The sequence below is a fragment of the Miscanthus floridulus genome, chromosome 4, assembly GCF_019320115.1.
Source record: "Miscanthus floridulus cultivar M001 chromosome 4, ASM1932011v1, whole genome shotgun sequence".
Lineage (NCBI taxonomy): Eukaryota > Viridiplantae > Streptophyta > Magnoliopsida > Poales > Poaceae > Miscanthus > Miscanthus floridulus.
The window spans coordinates 863,319-888,250 of record NC_089583.1 but is presented as its reverse complement, the minus strand read 5'-3'; the positions used below and the strand labels follow the sequence as shown (position 1 = coordinate 888,250).

At 46.0% G+C, this 24,932-nt stretch overlaps 2 protein-coding genes across 5 annotated transcripts; both read left to right on the top strand.

Moving 5' to 3' along the window:
• Positions 1–1,282: 1,282 nt before the first annotated feature.
• On the top strand, positions 1,283–6,434 carry LOC136550740 (uncharacterized GPI-anchored protein At1g61900-like). Its single transcript, XM_066542338.1, has 8 exons — positions 1,283–1,485; positions 1,771–2,013; positions 2,181–2,765; positions 3,868–4,113; positions 4,265–4,276; positions 5,123–5,266; positions 5,927–5,971; positions 6,107–6,434. The coding sequence occupies exons 1-8, from the start codon at positions 1,437–1,439 to the stop codon at positions 6,184–6,186; spliced, it is 1,404 nt and encodes a 467-aa protein (XP_066398435.1). The 5' UTR covers positions 1,283–1,436; the 3' UTR covers positions 6,187–6,434.
• Positions 6,435–9,393: 2,959 nt separating this feature from the next.
• LOC136550739 (autophagy-related protein 23-like) lies at positions 9,394–13,073 on the top strand. Of its 4 annotated transcripts, none has more exons than XM_066542334.1 (4): positions 9,800–10,185; positions 10,829–10,954; positions 11,019–12,562; positions 13,028–13,073. In XM_066542334.1, exons 1-4 carry the CDS (start codon positions 9,997–9,999, stop codon positions 13,056–13,058), a joined length of 1,890 nt encoding a protein of 629 aa, XP_066398431.1. In that variant the 5' UTR covers positions 9,800–9,996; the 3' UTR covers positions 13,059–13,073. The 4 variants fall into 4 exon arrangements, with proteins under 4 accessions (XP_066398432.1, XP_066398431.1, XP_066398434.1 ...); XM_066542337.1 differs by having other exon boundaries at positions 9,806–10,185; positions 10,826–10,954; XM_066542335.1 differs by lacking the exon at positions 13,028–13,073 and having other exon boundaries at positions 9,394–10,185; positions 10,826–10,954; positions 11,019–13,021.
• The last annotated feature ends 11,859 nt before the right edge of the window (positions 13,074–24,932 follow it).

Here is a 24,932-nt window from a genome sequence, read left to right as displayed (position 1 = left end):
GGTTCGGGGGTGGGAGGACTGGGAGCGACGGAGCGTGGGGCTCCGTGGGGAAGAGCCGCGGCCGCGCTGGGTGTGCGAGCGTGCGGCTTATATATGAGGAGGGGGGAGGCGGGGATGGTGGGCCGGCCGCGCTGGGCCGCGGGGAGAGGAGTGGAGTGAGGAGGGGGAGGGGGTTGGCCGGGTCGCTGCCGGGCCGGCTGACGCAGGCTGGGCCGTGCCGTGCCAGCCCACGGGCCTGAGCAGCGGCCTAGGCACGACCTGCTACCTCGGGCGGGGCTAGCCCGGACCCGCATGTCACCGGCCGTGCTGTGCTCATGTCGGGCTAAAAAAGCGGGCTTCGTGCCTCGGGCTGCATGGACATTTATACCACCACGAGGCAATCGCAATGACAGAACGGGCCCACCGGCGCCCCAGCATCTGGTCCCACTGGTCAGTGAGATAGTTGAGGCGGTGGGGGCAGAGTAGAGTTACTAGTCCCACTTGGCAGCGAGGCATGTAGATGAAGGAGTACCGCTGCCGCACAGGGTGGCAAGGGGCTGGATTGAATGAAGGGCGTTAATGTGGCGTATTAAATGGGCTGGGCCGCCATCAATTTCTGAGCACCCCCCAGTCCGTCCCTTGCTACGCCCACCTCCACACATGTACACCACCAGATGCTATTGAGTATTTCTCAACACCATGGATACGCTTATATCACTCACTCAAGCTATCATAATAACTCTTATGAAAAAAAACTATCATAATAACTATAACTAGAGCTGCTGCTATGCCATTTTACAGTAATTATAATTAGGTTCTCCCTTTTCATTCTGGCATCTAAGGTTCAGAGGCAAACCAACATTTCATGCAACCTGTGATTTATGTTGAGTCGTAAAATATTACGGATAAACAGGGATAGATCTATGTTCAGAAGTTATTGACGTCATCTCCACTAAACCATGACATACCTTTTTGCAAAGGAAATTATAAAAAGCTATTGTTGTCATGTGACATCATTTTAATGGGCTGGCTCCACCCCCTCGAATAAACATGAACAACATTGCAACATTCAATTTCAATATATTAATCATTAGATTTTCAAATTATCTCTAACATTATTTGCAGCTTTAGTTATAACCAAATTTGACTTAGCGTTTACTCGTACTTTGGACTTCTACTAGTAGTATTTATGTATGGCCATCTTTTTCTTTTCGAAGGAAAGGAAGACTAAAAAAAGAAGAGGCGGGGGTCAAAGAAAGAAAAGAAGAGACGTGCTATTTCTCCGGGTGTACTAAACAATTTCGCAGTGCTCCTGCTTCCCCCTTCCAAAGCGAGCTGCCCACTTTCTCCACTTCCTACTCGCGAGCTCGCGCAGACAGCGCCGCCGTCGCCCCCTCCCCTTCTTCCCCTTCCGCTTCGCCGCCGCTCACTGCTGCTGCCGGCTGCCGCGGCACCCTATGGCGCCGGCCGGGCGGCTCCTCGCGGTAGCCGCCCTCTCCTTCCTCTGTGAGTGCCTACCTCCTCGTGATCTGCCTCTGCCTCAGCTTCTGATTCTTTCCCTTTCCTGCTCCTATTTTCCTTCCCCCCCACCCCGGGGCCCTGGACTCTTGCTTCTTCTTGCTCCCGGATGGTCCTCCGTTCCCTGCGCTGTGCTTTGTTGGTTTTGATCTGTCAGGCGCAGGGAGGCTGCTACGGCTGCCTCCTGAATTTACCTCTCCACTGCCTGGGAGTCAATTCTCCTTGCAAGCAACAAAGCCCGCTGATTTGGGCTCTTCGCTTGATAATGTGCAGGTGTGCAGGGGCTGTGGGGCGATTCAGGCAGCGCATTTGCTCAGAGCCAGCCGCCGCTTCACCGGATCGTTCGCGCACAGGCAAATGACGGCAGCGGCCTCATGCCGGAGCTCCCGCCCAGCGGTCTCATGCCCATGCCGGAGCTCTCACCCTCACCCAGCGGCTCGCCCAGGCCATTTGTTCCCTTCCTGGCGCCCGCTCCACTCGCGCCGTTCTTTAACAACAGCACGCCAAAGCTCTCAGGTTGGACTCTCTGTCACTAATCTACTTTTCCTTTCTTTTCGAGCTTCGTTATTATGGTTGGGGGAGCTCAAAAGTTAGTGCGTACGTGCAATTGGTTTACAACTAAACAAGATGCAACTGTGGTCTGCCAACTGAAAGTGCCTGTCGATTGCCTTGATGCTTTGCAGGGAAATGCACACTGAACTTTACCGCTGTCGACAAACTCATAACCACCACGGCTGTCGACTGCTTCACCTCGTTTGCTCCTTTCTTGGCCAATGTCATCTGCTGCCCCCAGCTTCAGGCAACACTGACCATCCTCATAGGGCAGTCTAGCAAGCAGACAGGGTCTCTCGCATTGGATCCCACGGTTGCCAACTACTGCCTGTCGGATGTCCAGGAGCTGTTGTTGAGCCAAGGTGCCAGCGACAATCTCCACAGCCTTTGCTCGGTTCACCTCTCGAATGTAACCGAGGGATCCTGCCCTGTTAGCACTGTGGATTCGTTTGAGAGTGTAGTTGATTCGTCCAAGCTCCTTGAGGCCTGTCAGAAGATCGACTCTGTTAATGAGTGCTGCAGCCAGACGTGTCAGAATGCGATAAATGAAGCTGCCCAGAAAATCTCGTCCAAGGATGGAGGTTTGACAAGCTACCCTGGGAGCTCCAAGACTGACAGTTGCAGGAATGTTGTTCTGAGATGGTTGTCAAGCAGGCTTGACCCACAGTCCGCAAAGCAAATGTTGAGGCAGCTATCTAACTGTAACGTCAATGGAGGTACTTCCAAACTATAATAACTAATTCAAATGTGATTTCCATGTCTTAAGTTATTACCTTCTGTTTTGATGGAATAAATACATATATATTCCCTGCTTCTATTATTTATAGTTCACTTACAATGTTAACAATTTCATAGCTTAGTCCTTGGCTAGTTCCTCTGTAATAGTTAAAACGGACCACACCTTCTAAAATACTAGATGTTGCAGACCATGTTCATGCAACATTTTATTGACTCATCATGTTTATGGTCTTTTTACCAAGCAGCAGGGGAAGAGCCAGAAATTACAGATGAAGGGGGGAGTGCTAAAATATTAATTATTACAGGGGAAAACAACGGATTAGTAAATTATACGCACATAAGAGGAACTCATCTAGCATAGGGGGTGCTTGGCCCCCCTCTGCCCCAGGTTGATTTGCCTGAATTTCTGCAGTAGAAAACAGTTCTTACATCCAAATATTGACTTCATAATTTAGTTAAAGCCAGAGCACACTGCACAAGCACCAAAGTATTTGAACTTGAAGCATGGACTAGAGTGGAAGAGGTCAAAATTTTCAGGTCTATAAAGGAAAGGAAATGCTAAAGCCAGATAATTTAACTTTAATGACATTATGCTTTTCTTTTTGGCTAAAGAGTGCCTGGGGGCTGTATAACGCCCGGCAAGTCTAGTTTTTTTTTCTCTAAAGAAAGAGCTGAATAATCCATATAAGGCTGTTTGAACTTTCCTCTTGCCATGTGCAATATTTGGAACTCTTTCATGCTATTTGAAATTGATAGCATTGAACTCAATAGGAGTCCAATGCAAGGTTTTTGACTTCAAGTGTTCAGGTCAGCCATATGCCACTAAGGTATTAGGTGCCATAGTACTGAAATATATATGATTTCGATTAAAGAACAAAAGTGTAGTGCAATATATATGATTTCGATTAGAACAAAAGCTTTGGCACATTTATTTGAGCTGAATTTCAAAAGTTCATTGGACATAGGTTTTAGTGAACCTGGTGGAATACGTGGATATATGTTTTTAATTCTTTAATAATAACAATTTTAAATACTTGTTTAGTGCTAATAGTTTTACCTGTTATTACTCCATCCCTCTAGTTTGTCCGCTAAGCTTTCCAGACACAAGTAAGGTGGCAAAAGAGTGTGGCGGAACAATGAAGAACAGTACTGCATGTTGCAAGGCTATGTTAACTTATGTCGCCCATTTGCAAAAGCAAAGCTTCATAACAAACTTGCAAGCTTTAAATTGTGCCTCTTTCCTTGGGGCAAAGTTGCAAAAGATGAATGTCAGCACGAATGTCTACAGCTCTTGTCAAATAACACTAAAAGATTTTTCACTACAAGGTAAGTTATTCAAGAACTATCAATTGATTATGCATAAGGGCCATATTTATCTTCTGGCTCTGCATTTCTTGGCAACTGAACTGATGAAGTATTTATTTACCTTTTCAACCATTGTGTTTGAATGGCTGGCCCCTACTGGATTTGCAAACAGTTGGATCTCAAGGTAAGCTAACATTTTCAAGTTTTTTTATTAGTTTGTTCTAATCTAATGGTGTCTGTTGTAAATCATTTTTTTATAGCAATACGGCATGCTATGCTCTGGTTAAGCTGATTGTTAAGTACTATATCCTTGCAAAATGCGATTGATTGTACATGTCTTGCTGCATTAGTGCTTGGAAACATATAACAATATGTACTAGATGTTGTCTCATGTACTATATATTAACTGGAGCCTGGGGTCAAGAATTTGCATTTTTGAACTTTTTGTTTAGTTTTTGCAAAGGTTTACATTATGTTCTATCTTCAGGGTAGAAGTACAGCAACTATTGGATGGATCCGCCTTTTGGAATTGTTTTTGTATCCAAGACCCAACCTAGTAGGGGCTTGTTTGGAAATGGTGACTAGGAGTTTATACAGCTCAAATTTTCCTCGAGGGATCCCACTCCTACAAACAGGCCCTAATTGGGAAAATAATCTTGGACAGTTGGACAATGCACATAATGTGAAATTGTTCTCAGTGAATACTCAAATAAGTAGCATCAGTTAGTCCTAGGAGAACGAAGGGTGCAAAATTGTGTATAATATAGAACTACATGTAGGAGCTGGAATTCTAAGCACATCTATTATTGACTACCTTGTTTTGTTGAGAAATTGCTTCTGTAATCTGGCTTTGTAGGTTTATGTTTTGTCTGCCTAGCTGACAGATTAACTCTTCAATATTGCCTAATTGTTAGAAAATAATTTATGCTCAAACTTATTAGATTAGAGCTCACATCATCAATGTTATAGCTGTACCCAAAAGAAACTGATTTTATTCTTTAGTAGTGATTGGTCTCGTGGTTTTACACAGAATCTGGATGCCTCCTTCCAAGTATGCCCTCTGATGCATCTTTCGACAGCACTTCTGGGATTAGCTTCACATGTGATCTGAATGACAACATTGCGGCCCCATGGCCATCTTCTATGCAAGCACCATCTTCATCGTGCAACAAGTGTATGCTATCTACTTGCCGTGCTGAACATACTTTGCACTTTAACAATTCTGTTTACATGCACATCAACTTCTTCAGGTTTTCTCTTAAATGCTATTTGGTACATTACTCTGTACACTTAAAAATCATGAAGTTAAAAGTTGAAGCCTTCTGTTGTATTCCGCTAGATTATTTCACCCCATTTATGCTGAAACTGTCTCTGATGATGCCTGAATGCATGATTTTGTTGTAGAAGCAGGTTCAGTGATTCAATATACACCTTTCTTTCTGCTTGCGGGGTTATACCCCATGTTTGTTTCACTGTTTGCTCAATTTCTTGTCGTATTAGTCTTCTGTCTTGTCTTAAGGACAGTTTTTAATGTATCTCAACTGGTCGACACAGAGACTCGTCATTAGATAACTAGTTGTATGAATTTCTTTTAACAATAAACTATGAGATTGTAAAAATTGCTTGTACCCCCCAACTCTTCCATCTTGAATTTAAAGCACTGTTGTGGTGTTGCCTAGCTGTGCAGGCAAGTACTTGTGACATATTAATTGCTTAAATATAAGACTTTCCATCTATATTGTGTCATGGACCTCCTGTGGTGCTTGGATGTGTCTGCTTTTTTTTTTCATGTTAGTCTGCTCTCTGCTGTAACATTTGGTGCTTTTTTATGCAGCTGTCAATATCCCAGAGCGACCTGCCGCGACATCGGCACAAAATGGTGAGAAAACTAGGAGTTAGTTCTCCTCTCTCAGTTATGCTTTGATCTCTGGCGTATATGTCTAATTCTCAAGGACAAGATGAAACTTCCCTGTTTAGGCAAGGTACAAGAAGATCTGAGAGTTCCTTTTTGCAGGCGTGAACCACAAGAACCTGAAGCTAAGACTCCTTTCTTCCTTGGTCTCCCTTCTTCTGGTGCTCTTGGTACAAGTTTAGCAAGGTCCAGTTGCCCTATTATGGAGATGATTTATTCAGGAGAGCTAACTGGAAGTGTCAGTGAAGCGCTGAGTTTTTGCGATCTCATGGTCGCATCAAAGTGTTGTAGGTTCACATGTGTTTTATTTTTTGAATCTCCTGGTAGCAATTAGTGTAATTTGTTGTAAGGCATATATATATATAATATAATGATAGTAATAATTTATATTCATCTGTATAGCGAGAAAGAACGTCAATGTTTCTAAAGATGCGAAATGCGCATGAGGATTTGGTGGGATGGAATTTTGTTGTCTGGTGGAGGAGAGCTACACTGGGATTCCAGCATTGTTTAACACAATGTTTATTGTTTAATTGATGTGTTTGTCTGTTTGATATTGATGCCCTAGCAAGTAAGTTTGATAGACGGATCATTTGATGCCCTTCAACATTACATAGGGTTTGTTTGGTTTCCTGTCTATCTTCTAGCATGGCTAGAAAATAAGTCAGGCTAGCTCAAGCCTGTCCCTAGCAAGATAAGATATACTTGTTTGGCTGCATGTACCATCTAAGCCTGGCTAGCAAATAGTGTGTTGGTTAGCAAATAGTGTGTTTGGTTGGTTAGTTTGGCTTAGGTAGAGTCACCTCTTCTATGTACAGGTAAGTTTACCGCCCTTTGAGGCAAGGGAGAATCGCGAGTGCAACATCCGCAGCTCACATGCATCTATCACACCTGCTACCCGAACATAGCCTCAATGTTGCGGTTGGCTGACAAAATTTAACTTCGGCAGCAACTACGTTCAGACAGGATTTCAGAAGCACATTTCATTTCCATTAAGATAAGACAGACCACCATTACAGAAGCATCGGTGCAAGATAAACAGACATTCAGAGTAGACAGGAGGCAGTGAGCATTCAGGCAGCTAACATTCAGAGTAACATCTGAAAGGTTTCAGAGTTTTCAGCTAACATTCAGGCATTCAGATCAAGCATACATTCAGAGCAGACAGGAGGCAGTTGAGTATTCAGAACAGAGAGACATTCAGAGCAACTCGCCGCAGCTCGCTGAGAAGAGGACGCGATGACTGTAGGTGTTCTCGTCGGTGTGCAGCAGAGCTTCAAGCTGAGGGCAACTGGAGACACTCCGTCTGGAGCTGTGCGAGCGAGATTCAGTGGAGCCACGGGCAAGGGCGGGGATGGCCGGCAACCATGGGCGAGGTCGTTGCCGCGGGGTGGTCCAGAGGAGCTGCGCGGCCGAGCTCCATCCGCGGTCGCCGAGCTCCATCCAGAGGACCTGGCACAAAATGGTTATTTTAGCTCTGGTCTATCTGAACTGAAATCAGTTGGTTATGTTTGCTGTGCGTGTATGGAATCATTTGAATGTCTGAATGCTGTTGGGGTCCGCTGCGGTGCTGTCTCCATATTGAACCAGTAAACATCTAGAGAAATGAAGAGGAATGCCAACAGCTGAACAATGAGGAATGGAGACTGTTCTTAAAAAAAAAGAGGAATGGAGACGGCTATTCCTTTGCGTTGTTTTTGCATATATTATTATATAGTTAAGAGACATCTAGAGGTTGTTTAACAGGGAGTTGGCACGTCTTATCATGTAGAAGCAGTAAACTAAAGAAGCATATATTTCCTGATTCCCCTGTATTGTATTGTATTGTATTTGAATTGTTGCAGGACCAGCCAACCAACATCTGGAAACCCACCTGGGGGAGAGGAGAGGAGGGGGACCAGACCATTCTAATTCTAGGCCGCGTTTAGTTCGGCCACCGAATCGGCGCCGCCGGATTCGGTGCGCCAGTGCAGGTACTGTAGCGTTTGTTTTTATTTGGTAATAATTGTCTCATCGTTGACTAATTAGGCTCAAAATGTTCGTCTCGTAAAGTACAACTAAACTGTGCAATTAGTTTTTAATTTCGTCAACATATAGTACTCCATGCATGTACCGCAAGTTTGATGTGACGGAGAATCTTCTTTTTGCATAGTGCCAAATTCTGGAATTTGGGGCAACTAAACATGGCCCTAATTTCTAATGAAATGGAGAGGAAATGCCCAAGTTGCCAACAGCTGAACAATGAGGAGCCACCAACAGCTTACTGCCGGCAGCCACCTTACAAGTACTGCTACATATATGTAAGTATATATATCTGTAATCTAACCAAGAATAGAGGGAGGGCTCATCTGTTGGGAGCTTCACAATAGTTACTGCTGTCATTCAACTTTTGTACAGGGTACATCTTCGCTGTCTTCAAGACGTAGCATTTGAAGACAAAATTACTCATGCTTGCAATGGAAGCTGTTGATATTCAGAGGTACAAAAACTTGTTTAAAATACCATGTGCTGTTTGTGGTTTCAGATAGTAGTAGTGATAGATTAATCAGCAGCCACATTTCCTTGTGATGTGGATGTACCCCTCAAGGCCAACATCAACTCCTTGGATCCGTCCACAACTCACATCATTCGTTCCTCTCGTACAAACCTCCCCATCCCCAGTTGATCCTAGTACTATACTAGAGCAATTTTAGTGTTCAGTTAAACTAGCGGAGCTTAGCTAGAGAATGACATCTATATATAGCGAGGGTGCTAAACTTTTTTATTTTCTCCCCTACGTTCGGCACTTGCGCATGTGATCCACCAAGATAAATAATAATAATTCATGGCCTTATATTAGTGACTTGCCAGCTCTAGAATAATAGGTCAGCAGCACACCCAAAGAGGTAAAGTAACTTTCTTGATTCTTGGATTCATGGCGTCATCCTTACATTCAAATATATAGAGGGGTACTATATGTCATCATGGGAGAAACCTTGTTGTTTTGAGCTAGAATTCAGCCCCAATGCCCTCCAAATTTCATATCAGATCAGTTTGCTTGACAGTACTACAGCCTGATTGGAATATTTTGGGGGTCCCTCCACCACTGCACGGCTAGGAGGACAGATGAATGCATCCAAATCCGACGTTGGTCGGGTACAGTTTCCACGCATCCATCCAACCAAGTCTGTCGCTGCAATCACCCATAGCCTAGGCATACAATGCACAAATAGCATCACATCACATTTCACAATCATTAATCATAGGTTGCATAATTCCGATGCATGTGCTTAATTAAGCAAGAAATTAAATGATGTAATTCTCGCCTCTCGGACAGTTTTAAGTTTGATCAGATTTGTATAAAAATTGCTAACATTTATAATAATAACAAATAAGTACCATTAGATAGAATATATTGTCATAGTACACCTATTCTGAGTCATAAATGTTAAAAACATTTTATATAAGCTTAGTCAAACTTAAAGGAATCTGAATCAACCTAAAGCTAAAATTGCATCTTTTTTTGGAGAGAGGTAGTATAATAAACAGGAGAAGAATGAGTGGACAAGCATGGCATGGCAAGAAGAGAAAGGGCGGGCAGTGCTGGTGCTGCTGACCGGAGCGGAGAATGAACGAATCTATCTGCTCCTATCAGGTAGAAGTAGACAGAGACTAGAATGGCAGCAGGGGATAGGATAGCAACAGCTCACTGGATCGTCTTATCAACGCGCGCGAGAGATCTACTCCGTATCATCTATTCTAATCTCCCTTTTCTTGATGTCGCCTCTCTCTCTCACTCTCTCTCTCCTGGAATAGTTCTCCTCCCCTTGGCGATGGGGTTCCTCTTCCTCGTGATGCGGCGCTGGGTCTCACGCCACACATGACAAGTCACATGCGCATGCAAACCAACCACATCAGATTGCCATCAATAACTCCATCGCTCCAACGAACGAACCAAGCCTCTCTTTCTCTCTCGTCTCCATGCGGCAGGAGGCCATGACCATGATCGTCCCATGATCCCCTCCTCCGCCACCCCTCGCCGCCGGACCTCCCAGAGGAGGCGTCCCCGCAATGCCGCCTCTGCCTCTGTCAGGGGAAGCGCCTCCGCCAGGGCCCTCGCCGCCGGTCTCTGGAGGCTGCGCCACGCCGAGCGGATGATGGCGGCCGGGGCCTCGCCGGCGCACGCTGCCCAAACGCAACCGGTATGTGCCTGTGCTGTGCGGTGCCTCCCCTTGATGAATCATGGAATTGATGATCCATTCCGTTCCCTCTCCATGCACCGTCTGCTGCTGTGATCCTGTCCCTCTCCCTGGTTTGGTTTCTTGCCGGATTTGTGTTGTTGCCCTCTTGATCTTTGCCTCTTTGCCGGATATGTGCCTGTTCCATGGATCCTTCTATTGCTGCTTCCTTTTTGGATTGTTCGTCACCACAACTTTAAATGAGAACATGGGAAATGGGGTCGGTGAGCATTCTGATTTCTGGCCAAAAGCTGCTTCCTTTTTTGACTGATCATCCCAAAGATGCCCCTTTTTCCTTTCTATATTACCCTTCCTATATAAGTGATTCTGGGGGTTGGATCATTAGGCACGCATGTTCGGCACATCTGTTAGCATAGCATCCAGGATTTGATTAATAATGGGGAAAACAAAAAGATTGCTGCAGATGACTAGTACGTATTCCATTTGAAGCAGAGCACTCTGTTTCTGTTTGTACCTGCCCCATCCCCATGATACTCCATTCGATTATTAACCCAAAATGTCTGCACAATGCTTTTTGGAGATGGCATTTCTGTTTCCGGAAGATGAATGAAGACTGATTTTTGCCATGCTTGTCTGTTGCCAGCAGAAGCTCAACAAGGGACGGAGCCGGAGGAGGCCTGCAAGCCACCTCTGCTATGGCAACAAAAGGCGAGCAGATCATCTCGCTGCCGAAACCCATTGCCGATGTAGGAACGGCAGCATCTTAGACAAGGTACCATCCCCACCATCTTCCATTCACCATGGAGCAGATCACCTCATTGACTGCATCGCATCAGATCGACGCGTGCGTGGAGTGTCCAGCCGCATACGGCTCGTCGTCCATGGAGAAGGCCACCAAATGGGACGCCAACCATTTGCATTTGAGGGGAAGGGCACGGGGACTCCAGCTGGACGACATCTTCTTCGCCTCGCCGTCGACCTCCCCTCTGCTGCTACTGATGGAGGCTGAGCTGGAGAAGGCGCGAGGCCACGTCAGGGAGCTGGAGGACGAGCAGCGCGTCATGACCAAGCGGCTGGAGCGGTTCCTGCGGAAGCTGGCCGAGGAGAAGGCGGCGTGGAAGGCCCGGGTCCGGGACAAGGCCCGCCACGCCGTGGCCGCCCTGCGGGACGAGCTCGGCGCGGAGCGGAGGCACCGGCGGCAGCTGGAGCAGGCCAACGCCAGGCTGCTGCGCGACCTGGCGGAGGCGCGGGCGTCGGCGAAGCAGCAGGCGCAGAGCTACGAGATGGAGCGCAAGGCGCGGGAGCTGATGGAGGACGCCTGCTCCGAGCTCACCCGGGAGGTGGAGGAGGACCAGGCCGAGGTGGAGCTGCTCCGCCGGGAGTGCCTGCGCATGCGGGAGGAGATGGAGGAGGAGCGACGGATGCTGCAGATGGCCGAGGTGTGGCGGGAGGAGCGCGTGCAGATGAAGCTCTCCGACGCCAAGCTCGCGCTGGAGAACAAGTACACGCACCTCAACCGCCTACAGGCGGAGATGGAGGCCTTCCTCCGCAGCAAGGACGACGAGTCCGCCTCCCACTCCGCCGCGCTGCGGGAGGCGCGCCTCATCAGCGACGCCGCCGCCGCCACGAGCTCCTCTGTGGTGAGGTCGAGGCAGAGCGGAGAGAACCACCACCACCATCATCATCCGGTGGACTCGGTGGATGCGGACTCGGTGCTGGACCACTTCCGACGCAAGGAAAGGGAAAGGCACCATCATGCAGCTGCGGAGAGGGAAAGGGACGACGACGGGCGCAGGTACAGCAGCAGCCCGGCGAGCCCCGCGTCGTCCAAATCCAGCGACATGTTGCAGTCCGTCAGCCCCGCCACCGACCTCTTCTTGGCCAAGGCCAATGACGACGACGACATGTACGCCGACGGCGGCAGCTCGGCCGACCTGGAGATGGATTCCTGCAGCTGGGTCGGGACCAGCGACCGCTCAGCTTCCGTGGCCAATGGCAACGGCGCCGGCAGCGGGGTGACGACGGAGGCTCGTTCGTCAGGCGCCAGCCGCCGTTCGACTAAAAACACGGCGCTCATACGCAGGCTCTGGAGGTCGGCCATCACCGAGAGCAGGAAGAAGACCGGGAGGACAGCTGCCGACGGTGGCGGCTGGTCGCCGTCTTATTCGGCGCACAGGAGGAGGTCGTGCGTGACCGCGGAAGGGCCGCCGCCTCCTCCTCCTCCAGCCGTTGCAGGCGAGCAGTGCAGCTCGTCAAGCGGCTCCGGATTGCCACTGCCGCCGCAGCGGGGAGGGGGAGGCAAGCAGAAGCAGAGCCTCAAGGAGAAGCTGATGGAGGCCAGGATGGACGAGCACAATCCCCTCCACGCGCATGCCGTCAAGTAAAAACCTTGATGATGAACAAGATTGCTACTGCTAAATATCATCACCGTATCTGAACATGATATGATAGATTAATAGGCAAAAAAAAAATCACCTTAACATCCCTCCAAAGTTCCACTAGTCCCTGTATTATACCCCTACATAACACACTAGTCTTGATGTCCAATGTACATTGTTCACATCAAGTATACAGATTATTACACTAACAGAGGCCTCAATTTCATTTAACATTTGGTTTGCTGCCTCAAACGACCTGAATGCAATCTATCTATCTATTCAGAAACGTCTGAAGCCTAGTCGTTTTCTTTTTCTTCATCATTAAGGCTTCAACTTTCAAAAGTTGTAGTAATCGCAAGTCTGTGAATGGTAGTAGTAGTAGTCTTCTTCTTCTTTCGGGCAAAGCTAAAATTCACTCTAAGTGATTCAAGGCCATCTCTAACTTGATTTTTTCTACCCAATTCAAGGATGCCACATGGCCTTCTTCCCCAACTCTAGCAAGGTAAGGATTAAGGCTCAGAGCTTACCTAAATTCGGCGGGCTTAAAAAGATTGCCAGGGGAGAAGGACCGCCCGACGGTGGTGGCGAGCGTGGGGGGCAGCGTGGAGCAAGGTAGTGGTGGAGTCGGTTGGGGGAGATAAGGATTAGGGTGTGACCGAAATAGCCTTTCGACCGGCAGCAGTCATTGGCGACAAAGGGAGAAGAAGGGAAGGAAGAGAGAGAGACAGAGTGTGGGGCTTGGCCGAGTGATGCGGGTCACTGTAGCATCGCGGGAACACTTGTAGCACCGGGAGTAGTACCACCTCGGCAGCTGAAGTTGAGCCAAATCGTGTGTTTGGTTGAGCTGTGGCTGTGGAAAAAAGCTGTTGTGGGCTGTGAGCTGTGGGAAAGCTGCTGTGGGCTGTGAGCTGTAGAAAAGCTGAAAGCTGTTTGATTAAACAAGTATAAAATATACCTTCTATCTTTATCTCTCTTGAAACAACTATGGAAGAGCTTTTTATTCTACCAATTTTGAAAAGCAGAAAGCTAAAAGCCAAAAGCAGGGTCAAACAAGCTTTCAAAAATGTACTACGAAAAAGCAACTGCTTCTGAAAAAGCAGCCCCTTTGGTTGGGCTTTTGGCCCAGGCCAAGGACGCGTAGTAACCTTCGGTTAACCGTTTTACGTGAAGCGAGGACGAAAGCGTAAACGAGTTGCTACGTAGGTGGGCCCACTCCTCGGTAGAGTGGGCGTGTGCCGTGTGCCGGGCCTGGGGCGTTACAAATGGTATTCAGAGCCAACTCTCGCGGTTTCACGGATATATGGCTCGGGAGCTCGGACAGGCTGCGCATGGTTCCTGTGAGAGCATGGCACTTGGGTCGAGGAGCTGGGAATATAGACGTGGGCCAAGAGAGTCGAGCGGTTTCATGGACATATGGCTCGGGAGCCCGGACAGGTGGCGCTTGGCGCTTGGGTCGGGGAGCTGGGAATATGGACGTGGGCCAAGATAGTCGATCCTAGACACGTTTGGGTAGGTTGGTTCGGTCCTCGACGATGACGTCGAGTCCTTAAGGGTGGGTGTATGTGAGACCCCACTAATGGGCCTTGGGCCGGTCTGGGGGTCACTGTAGCGACAGAGTGATGCGGGGTTACTATGGCATCGCGGGAACATTGTAGCACCGGGAGTAGTACCACCTCGACAGCTGAAGTTGAGCCAAACCAACTTAAATAGCCAGGCCAAGGACGCGTAGTAACCTTCGGTTAACCGTTTTACGCGAAGCGAGGACGAAAGCGTAAACGGGTTGCTACGTAGGTGGGCCCACTCCTCGGTAGAGTGGGCGTGTGCCGTGTGCCGGGCCTGGGGCGTTACAGAGAGGGGAAGATTTTATTTTAGCTCTTTATTCTCGATCTAAGAGCAAAAAATCAAGTGTTGATTGCCCTTAAAATATTTAATTATTACCTAGACTAACTCTTTTTAACTAGACTAGACTAGATAGCAATATAGTAGTACGCAAAGTCTACTTCTGTGACCCATTGCGCGGAACATGGACGATGCGTACCCATGGCCCAGGAGCCCATTACGCTGCCGCCGGCGTTAGGGTTCGTGAGTTGGGGATCCAATCACCGACGATTGTAGAAAGGGGTCGGGGAGGGGGGTAGCGGTCACGACATGGCGGTGGTGGCGGCTGAGACAGCAGTAGGGTGGGGCATAGCCCACACGGAGCGGTGGGAGACGGCAGTTGGATGGGGCTGGCGGTGGAGGAGTCACGGCGTGAGTACTGAGGAGATCTCCGATGACCCTGTGATTAGGGGAGGGCGGGATCGAGGGGCAGTGGTGGGAGGTGGGCGGCGCAGCGAGGCACCGCCGACCGACAGTGGAGATAGTGGAAGGGCGAGGGAGGCAGGGTGGCCGAGGCGCTGGGAGATCTCGTGGTCGGGTGGGGCGGCGGCAGAACTGGCGAGGCAGGGGCGAGGGTACCGTGTCTCTTTAAATCTGTTGTTTTCTTCTTACAAAACAATGCAGGTTGCAAGGCTGTTTGGTGATTCCTTTCCTTTGCAGGAAAACTTTGCTGGCTCGGTCGAATTGCCGAAACATAGCTTTATATCTGCAGAGGTACTCACATGAGTGCCCATGGCCTCTATGTCTCAGAACCCAGGGGCGGAGCGATGAGGCCGGAACGTTGAGATGAGCCCAGTCCAGACCAACCGAGCGACCAAGAAATGCATTTTGGCGTTTGTCATCCATCCACGCATGGATGACGGATCAGAATTGCATCAAGAGATTGTCTTTGTCTAATCCACAGCTCAAATTGGTGTATGAGAGAGAAGATTTGGATCCGAATCTTTTAGTTACACCATTAATTTGCAGGATGTGCTAAAACACTACTCTACACCGTAGTAAGCAGGGATCGGAGTTTCGTTGTGGTCACCATTCACCATGCATGCATCCATTTGGCTTACAAAACAATTAATGGTAGCCACTTCAACGATGAGATGGAGATGGAGATGGAGATGGAGATGGAGATCCCTTCTGGTGTCGGCTGCTGCGTTGTGGGCCCGGACCAGCAGAATCTTTGGTCTGGTGGTCATGTCGTTGTCTCTCGTGCCCTCTAGACTCTAGTTACTACATCTCCCTCTCCTGTCAACTGTCGTCACGGCGCAGCTCGGATCAGGCAAATAAGATTAATAAGATGCTCCTACTCGATGATGGCATATTATATTAATATTAATATTAATAGTAAAAGGATGGGGAGACCACGTGATCAACCATAGTCCGTCCGACCGTCCATAGGAATAGGAATTTCCTGAATGAAATAAATAAAGAGGAGGATTGACCCTTCAAATAATTGGGCAGGCACACAATAATGTGAACGTGAGGTCACCGTCTGAATGAATTGAAAGTCCAGCAAAATTGTTTGGGGATCGGTTGGATGGGCGACAATATTCTTTCACACTCAAAGAACCAGTAGTATGCTCGTGCTAACGCCACGGTAAAACCCAAAACACGATCGAATTCATGTGACAGCTTTCATATAGACACTTTTTCTAACAAACAAACATAATTTCACACATATAATTCCCAACTTTTTATATTGTAGCTACAACTCAATGAAAGGTCCTCTGCCTCATAGCAAAACTCCATACTGGATGTACATACATAAAGCTGTCAAGCTCATGTGAACACATTATTTACAAGCGCAATGTGGTTATTTAAACAAATTTAGTGCAACGAGTGTACCTTTCAGTCAGCCCAGTTCACTAAAAAGAGAATACATTAAAAGGAGCTCAATTAAGGTGTTCATGTTTACTGAGTTCAGACATCTTCTCTTTATCAATACTACCTTGAAGCTTGTGATCTCAATATGATGTAGAGGAGAGCCAAAGCATATTACCTGTAAAGCAATAAAAAGATATCTAAGTATAACCGAAATTTAGGACAGCACCGAGTTATGCAGTTTGCTTCTAGCATACCAGCTTACAAAGATAGGCACATCAGTATATATAGGCTTCTAGCATACCAATGCCGACTCAAATCCGGAAAGCCCATCATATTTAACTTGCTTTTCTTTCTCAATTCAAACCCAACCAACATTTCACAACATGAATGTTCTGACATTTGACCATGCCATTTCCGAGTGCAGAACCATCTTTCTATTAATATCAATGGCCAAACAAATTCTGTCAAGAACGGCTTTTCTTGCAACAAACTGGCTAAATTTGTGAAAAAAAACATAACCATAGTAATCAAGGATACAATATGATAAGAGGCCATCTCATGTTAGATATGTGCTACTTATTTTATCAGGGGGCCTAAATCATGCTGCGGGAATCTCACTACTTGGATATCTTTCTTGTGCTCTTAGAAACTTGACAACATTATGCAAGGCTGCAGCTAACTTGATCGATTTTCCTTTGTTTTATGAATCCATTTAGTCACTGGAGTAGTTCTTCTGCTTTCTATTTCTGAAAGCATGATAGGCTACTTGCTACTTATTTTACTAATCCACAAGTAAAAAAAATAATTTGCAGGATTCTAGCAATTCAAGATTTTTCTAACCCTCACTACGCAGATATGAGCAGTGAGCCATCCATAGATCCATCCTCAAAATTTAGAGAGGTTCTGCATTTCAGCAGAGAATGTTCCTTGAAAATAAGAGTCAGAGTGTTGAACAACAGAGTCCATGCTTTAATAGAGGAAGCCACTGTATTCATAAAGGTAATAGAATCCATGTAAGAATTTCCATAGAGCATAATTATTTGGTATTTGCAACAAAGCAAGGAAGCAAATATGAGAGTGCCCATGTGTGATCACAAACAAAACTATCATTGGGTCTCTATCAATGTAACACGAATCCACAGAAAACTTCTAGGCTGAGGCATTTAGTTTTTTTCTAACTGTGTATGAATTCTTACAGAATGAAAAACTACCTATAACCTTAGCATAAAGCACAAGTCAGCTAGGAGCTCCATGTTGCTTGCAAATAAATTGGTCACAGTGACGCAGTGTAACATGGATGCTTATTAATTACTTTTTAGTGCCAACCAAAACATGTATGTTAGTGAGGGAGAGTGTAAAGCATAGCATAGCATAGCAGAGCTGAGCTGAGCTCAACTGTGAGCTTACCTGCAGCCCAAAAAACTGCAACGATGTGGGCTTGCTTTTGACGCATTCCAATTTAATAATTGCTCACTGTGTTAAGATACTCCGTTCTGCCACTCAGTTATTACCACTGCAAATATTGAAGAGTATCTCTTTCTAATTTTCCGTACAAATGAAAAAGATACCAATCTCTATTGATCACGATTTGTTTCCACAAAGGCACATGCACTGGCACATACGAATGAGAAGGGAAAGCAGGCCAAGACTCAATTGGCAACTGCAGAGTAGGATCCTCTTCGTCCGCTTAGAGGAACATGCAGTCTCTTGGCGGTTAGTTCTGGCGGAGTACTCTCGGCCACTGCAGGATCCTCCTCCTCTGCCTATGTTAGAATAATAGGCAATTTCTGTCATTTTAATTCCATAATTTAACAACATGATGATGACATATAAAGAAATATTAATCATTGAAATCATGATATCCATTATCTCCATGGTGAAAATACATGCTAGATCATGTATCATGTGAAACATAAAAAACAGAAACATGTGAACTTGATTCATAAATCATAACAGAGAGAAACTGGCATGATATACATCTCAGATTTGCAACAAGCATAAGGCTACATATGAAGCAACATGACTGTAACGATAAAGCACATACATGGAGCATATATTTCACAGAAACAGACTGGTAATACTGGACATAGGGAACAAACTGAGAGAAGATGAAACGATCATACCCTCCCGTCCGTGATTCCGAAGTCGACATGCTGTAGGAGAAGAATCCTCGACGAAGAAGACGCCGGTGATCGGGAAGAAAACGAAGACTCTTGGGCAGTCGCGTAGACGCTCCCCAAAAACCTAATTGCCGATCCTCCGTGCAAGGTCCCGAACGACAAGGGCTTCGGAGGCACCTGCCCTCTCGCTCCTCCGTGCGCGCAGAGTTACGAGATGAGGAAAGCTATCGAACAACTGAACCGTGTTTCTGAAATGAGTCTCTCTTTTATCTGGAGATGGAAGAATCGCAAGGGAAGCCGAGAAGCCTCGGAGGCATGCGCCGGGAAGATCGAGAGTCTCAGGGAGATCAAGCGTCAGGTCGAGTTAGTGGGTGCTAAAAATTACCACGCCACGCCACGCCCGCCCGCCCGCCCGCCCGCCCGCCCGCCCGCCCGCCCGCCCGCCCGCCCGCCTGCCTCGCCACGCCACGCCACGCCACGGCCCGAGCCCGAGCCCGAGCCCGGCCTGGCCGGCGGCGGCGGCGGCGGCGCGCGCGCGCGTGGCACGCCCTTGTCCGTTTCTCAACTTCTCAAATTAGACGGATCTCTTCCAATCATTTAAGTTGAGTCAACGTCCTTTTAACTTTCAATCCGGTACAAATAATAATACCCATAATTACAAGCCATAGAGTTATTGATTTATTAGATATATAAATGGGCCTAGCCCATAATAAATCCAACAATCCCCACCAAACTCTAGGGTTTGTAACTATATAGTTCCAGAATCACAATTCTTTGATATACCAGTGTTTCGATGGAGACTGTTAAGTTGAACATCCACCTAGAACAAGAGTTTCACTCAGTCACAACTGAACAATGGACTATGCCTTGAATTGACAGTTTTGTGTGAGGTGAGATTCACTCAAGTCCTTTGCTGGTACTAGGTTGCAACAAGCATCCCCGCTGTTTGAAGCATATAAGTCACACTTCTATGCCTTTCATGAGTGTTTAGGGATAACCCAGGTCCCATAGACTGTGACCAGTAGTCTGACTCATATAGGTGTACTTCTCAAAATATGTTCTGTAGGACAACATATCATCTTTATTAGACTTTCGAAATACATTAAGGTAAACACCATCCTGCCTTACAGAAAGAAAGATATGCATCAGAGATAGGTTCATAGGGAACTTTCCTCTCAATCTACTTGTAGCTTGTTTCACCACTCTACTTCACGGGATCTCCGATCACATAGAGTAGGTTACCACTACAGTAGACTTTCACGTGGGTCTCATACCCATCTCTCTCGATGCACTTTCTATCACATTTCGTGATAGTCCCTTAGTGAATTGATCTGCCAGATTATTCGACGTGTGGACATAGTCCAACGTTATTACTCCGGAGGTTTTCAACTTTCTGACAGTCTTTAATCTTCTTTTAACATGCCTTATGGACTTCATGTTATTCTTGGAATTGTTGACCTTTGTAATCACAGTCTGGTTGTCACAGTTCATTGAAATAGTCGGTATCGGTTTTTCAACTACCGATAAATCCAACAGGAAATCACGAAGCCACTCGGCCTCAGCTCCAACAGTGTCCAATGCAGCGAGTTCTGCTTCCATTGTAGACTTCGTTAAGATAGTCTGCTTGCAAGACTTCCAGGAAACAGCACCACCTGCAAGCAGAAACACATATCCGCTCGTGGCATACAGCTCATCAGCATCAGAAATCCAGTTGGCATCACAATAGCCTTCCAGCACTTTTGGATGTCCAGTATAATGAATACCATAAGTCATAGTACCTTTCAGATAACACAACACTCTCTCAAGAGCACGCCAGTGATCATCTCCCGGGTTTGACACAAATCGGCTCAGCTTGCTCACAGCATATGAGATGTCAGGCCTTGTCGCACTCGCAAGGTACATGAGTGAGCCAATGATCTAGGAGTATGTCAGTTGATCCCTTGCTATTCTTTGATTTTTCCTCAATAGCATGCTAGGATCATAAGGCGTGGGAGCAGGATCACAGTCACTAAAACCAAAGCGACTTAATACCTTTTCCACATAGTGGGACTGTAACAGAGTTACCCCACCATCACCTTCTCTAATAAGCTTGATGTTTAAAATAACATTAGCTTCTCCCAAATCTTTCATTTCAAAATTGCTTGACAGAAGTTTCTTTACTTCCATAATCACATTGAGATTTGATCCAAAGATCAGGATGTCATCAACATATAGGCACAGCATAACAGCTTCACCCCCACCATATCGATAATACACACACGTGTCAGCTTCATTCACAGAGAAACTGTTAGATGTTAAAGTATCATCAAACCTTTCATGCCATTGCTTTGGTGCTTGTTTTAGGCCATATAATGATTTTAACAACCTGCACACCTTGTTCTCTTGACCATCCGCAATGAACCCTTCTGGCTGATCCATATAGATCTCCTCTTCTAACTCTCCATTCAGGAAAGCTGTCTTAACATCCATCTGATGAATGATAAGACCATAAGAGGCAGCCACGGCAATTAAGGTGCGAATTGTAGTCAATCGAGCAACTGGTGAATAGGTGTCAAAGAAATCTTCACCCTCTTTTTGGGTGTATCCTTTGGCCACAAGCCTTGCCTTGTACCTCTCAATTGTACCATCAGGCCTAAGCTTTTTCTTGAAAATCCATTTGCAACCTATAGGTTGACAACCATAAGGACGGTCAACGACCTCCCAAGTTCCATTAGACATAATAGAATCCATCTCACTCCTTACTGCTTCCTTCCACAAGTCAGCATCAGGAGAAGAATATGCCTCTCTAATGGTGGTTGGTATGTCTTCCACAAGGTACACTAAATAGTCATCACCAAAGGATTTTGCAACCCTCTGTCTCTTGCTCTTTCGAGTGACTATAGTGTCATCCTCCTCAGGGATGTGCACATGAGAATCTTCAGCATGATCTGTTGGAATAGACAGTTCATGTTCATGAGGAATTATAGTCTCATGACTTGTTTCACTAGGTGTATTCTTCATTGGAAATTCATTCTCAAAGAATGTAGCGTCTCTAGATTCCATGATTGTATCAACATACATATCAGGAACTTCAGATTTTATAATTAAGAACCTATAACCAACACTGTGAAATGCATAACCAAGGAAAATACAATCAACAGTTTTAGGCCCAAGTTTACGCTTTTTGTTGATTGGCACGTTTACTTTAGCCAGGCAACCCCAAGTGCGCAAATATGAGAGATTTAATCTTCTCCTTTTCCATTCCTCAAATGGTGTGATCTCTTTGTTCTTTGTTGGAACTCTGTTCAGGACATGACATGCTGTCAAAATCGCCTCACCCCACCATTCCTTAGATAATCCCGCTGTACTCAACATGGCATTCACTAACTCTGTTAGAGTGCGGTTTTTCCTTTCAGCAATCCCATTAGATTGTGGTGAGAATGGCGGTGTCCTCTCATGAACAATACCATGTTCCACACAAAACTCATCGAAAACATTAGAGAAATATTCTCCACCTCGATCGGACCTTAACTGCTTTATTTTCCTCTCAAGTTGGTTCTCAACTTCAGCTTTATAGGTCTTAAAATAATTAAACGCTTCATCTTTTGTTTTTAAGAGATACACATAGCAAAACCTGATGGAGTCATCTATAAACGTGAGGAAGTATCTTTTACTGCCTTTAGTCAAAATTCCATTCATTTCGCACAAATCAGAATGGACAAGTTCTAGAGGTGCTAAATTCCTCGCCTCAGCAGCCTTGTGAGGCTTGCGGGGTTGTTTTGATTCAACACATACATGGCACTTAGACTTTTTGACCAAATTGAATTTAGGAATTAAATTTAGATTTGCTAACCGCATAAGGCAGCCAAAACTTGCATGACAGAAACGTGAATGCCATAAATCCGACTCATCAGAAATATTAACACAATTCACCATTTTATTACACACATCATGCAGTGATAAGCGGAACAAGCCTCTGCAATCATATCATTTACCAACAAAGGAACCATGTTTCGACACAACACATTTATTCGACTCTAGAATAATTTTATAGCCATCTCGACATAGCATAGACGCACTAACAAGATTCTTCTTGATGGAGGGCACATGCTGCACGCTCTTCAATGGCACCGTCTTTCCCGAAGTAAACTTCAAAATGACCGTACCAACACCAAGAACATGAGCACGCGACCCATTTCCCATCAACAAGGCGCCAGACCTCTCGACCTGGTAGGAAGAAAATAGAGAAACATCAGCACACACATGAATATTTGCACCACTATCCATCCACCACTCAGGTGAATTACATACTGAAAGAACAAATGGTAAAGAATTACCATACCCAGTTGCTCCTTCTCCAGTATCAGTAGTGACAACATTTGCTGATTTCTTTTCCTGCTTGAACTTGCGCTCAGGACACTCACTTGCCCAGTGCTGTTCACTGCCACAAACAAAGCAGCCTCCATCTCTCTTGTTGTTGTTCTTCTTTTTAAACTGTGCTGTTTGAATAGGCTTAGTTGTGTTCTCTTGCTTGTTCTAGTTTTTCTTCTTTTTATACTTGCGGAATCCAGAGTTTCTCTTCTGTACCACATTAGCAGTAGAGGTCTCAACACTCTTTCCATTGTCTTTTGCTCTCGCTCTCTCCTCAACATCAAGAGTACCAATGAGCTCTTCAACATTGAACTCCTGTCTCTTATGTTTGAGTGAGGTAGCAAAGTCCTTCCAAGAAGGTGGTAACTTGGCGATTATACCGCCAGCCACAAACTTGTCAGGTAAGACACATGGAAAGAGCTCAAGTTCCTTAGCTAGTGCCTGAATCTCATGAGCCTGTTCCACTACAGATCGGTTCTCACCCATCTTGTAGTCATACAGCTGCTCCATGAGATACAGCTCGCTACTAGCATCGGTAACTCCAAACTTTCCCACAAGTGCATCCCACAGCTCTTTCCCTGTAGGAAGGATGATATAGCTTTTCTGAAATTTTGGATCAAGTGCGCTAATCACTGCACCTCGAAAGAGGTTGTCATCAGACTTAAACTTAGCCTCATCCTCAGGAGGCAAGTTAGCAGGTTTGCCATCAGAGATGTGATAACATGACATTGCAGTGAGCCACAATTCCATCTTAGCTTTCCAAACCAAGAAGTTTTTACCATCAAAAGGATCAGGCTTTAACACAGCAGCAAAACCTCTGATAGAAAAATGCCTATAATTAGGTTTTTGGATTGTTAGAATAATAGGCAATTTTCATGTCATTTTAATTTCATAATTTAACAGCATGATGATGACATATAAAGAAATATTAATCATTGAAATCATGATATCCATTATCTCCATGGTGAAAATACATGCTAGATCATGTATCATGTGAAACATATAAAAAACAGAAACATGTGAACTTGATTCATAAATCATAACAGAGAGAAACTGGCATATTATACATCTCAGATTTGCAACAAGCATAAGGCTACATATGAAGCAACATGACTGTAACGATAAAGCACATACATGGAGCATATATTTGACAGAAACAGACTGGTAATACTGGATATAGGGAACAAACTGAGAGAAGATGAAATGATCATACCCTCCCGTCCGTGATTCCGAAGTCGACATGCTGTAGGAGAAGAATCCTCGACGAAGAAGACGCCGGTGATCGGGAAGAAGACGAAGACTCTTGGGCAGTCGCGTAGACGCTCCCCAAAAACCTAATTGCTGATCCCCCGTGCAAGGTCCCGAACGACAAGGGCTTCGGAGGCACCTGCCCTCTCGCTCCTCCGTGCGCGCAGAGTTACGAGATGAGGAAAGCTATCGAACAACTGAACCGTGTTTCTGGAATGAGTCTCTCTTTTATCTGGAGATGGAAGAATCGCAAGGGAAGCCGAAAAGCCTCGGAGGCATGCGCCGGGAAGATCGAGAGTCTCAGGGAGATCAAGCGTCATGTCGAGTTAGTGGGTGCTAAAAATTACCACACCACGCCCGCCTCGCCACGCCACGGGGCCCGGCCGGCGGCGGCGGCGGCGGCGCGCGCGCGTGTGGCACGCCCTTGTCAGTTTCTCAACTTCTCAAATTAGACGGATCTCTTCCAATCATTTAAGTTGAGTCAACGTCCTTTTAACTTTCAATCCGGTATAAATAATAATACCCACAATTACAAGCCATAGAGTTATTGATTTATTAGATATATAAATGGGCCTAGCCCATAATAAATCCAATAGCCTACCCTTGGTGGCAGCAGCAGCAGGTGGAGGCTGGAGCTCGTTCTCCTCCATGGCGGCATGGCCAGGTCCTCCTCACTCCAGCAAACGATAAATTTGTAATAATATAATGAAACAAGAGAATATTTTTTTATTTATTATATATACTGACGGTGGAGATGACCGCTGCGGGCTTTGCTGCATATATATTATTATTATATTATAGATAGAGATTTCTAGTGACACACATATATATATTCATAATAAATAAATAATCTGAATTTGCTGATGGGAGGAGGAAGATCCCTTGCAAATTGCATGCATCTTTTCGATGTGACCACTGCCATCCCCCTGTTGTGTGCTGGTATAGGGTAGGCATCTCC

Bases quoted from the DNA above. Each gene is read 5' to 3' on its own strand.
- LOC136550740 (XM_066542338.1), top strand. From the start codon at position 1,437: ATGGCGCCGGCCGGGCGGCTCCTCGCGGTAGCCGCCCTCTCCTTCCTC. The intron at 5,267-5,926 runs GTATGCTATCTA...TTTTTTATGCAG, and splicing joins ATCTTCATCGTGCAACAAGT to CTGTCAATATCCCAGAGCGA. The intron at 5,972-6,106 runs GTGAGAAAACTA...TCCTTTTTGCAG, and splicing joins CGCGACATCGGCACAAAATG to GCGTGAACCACAAGAACCTG.
- LOC136550739 (XM_066542337.1), top strand. From the start codon at position 9,997: ATGATCCCCTCCTCCGCCACCCCTCGCCGCCGGACCTCCCAGAGGAGG. The intron at 10,186-10,825 runs GTATGTGCCTGT...GTCTGTTGCCAG, and splicing joins ACGCTGCCCAAACGCAACCG to CAGAAGCTCAACAAGGGACG. The intron at 10,955-11,018 runs GTACCATCCCCA...GCATCGCATCAG, and splicing joins ACGGCAGCATCTTAGACAAG to ATCGACGCGTGCGTGGAGTG.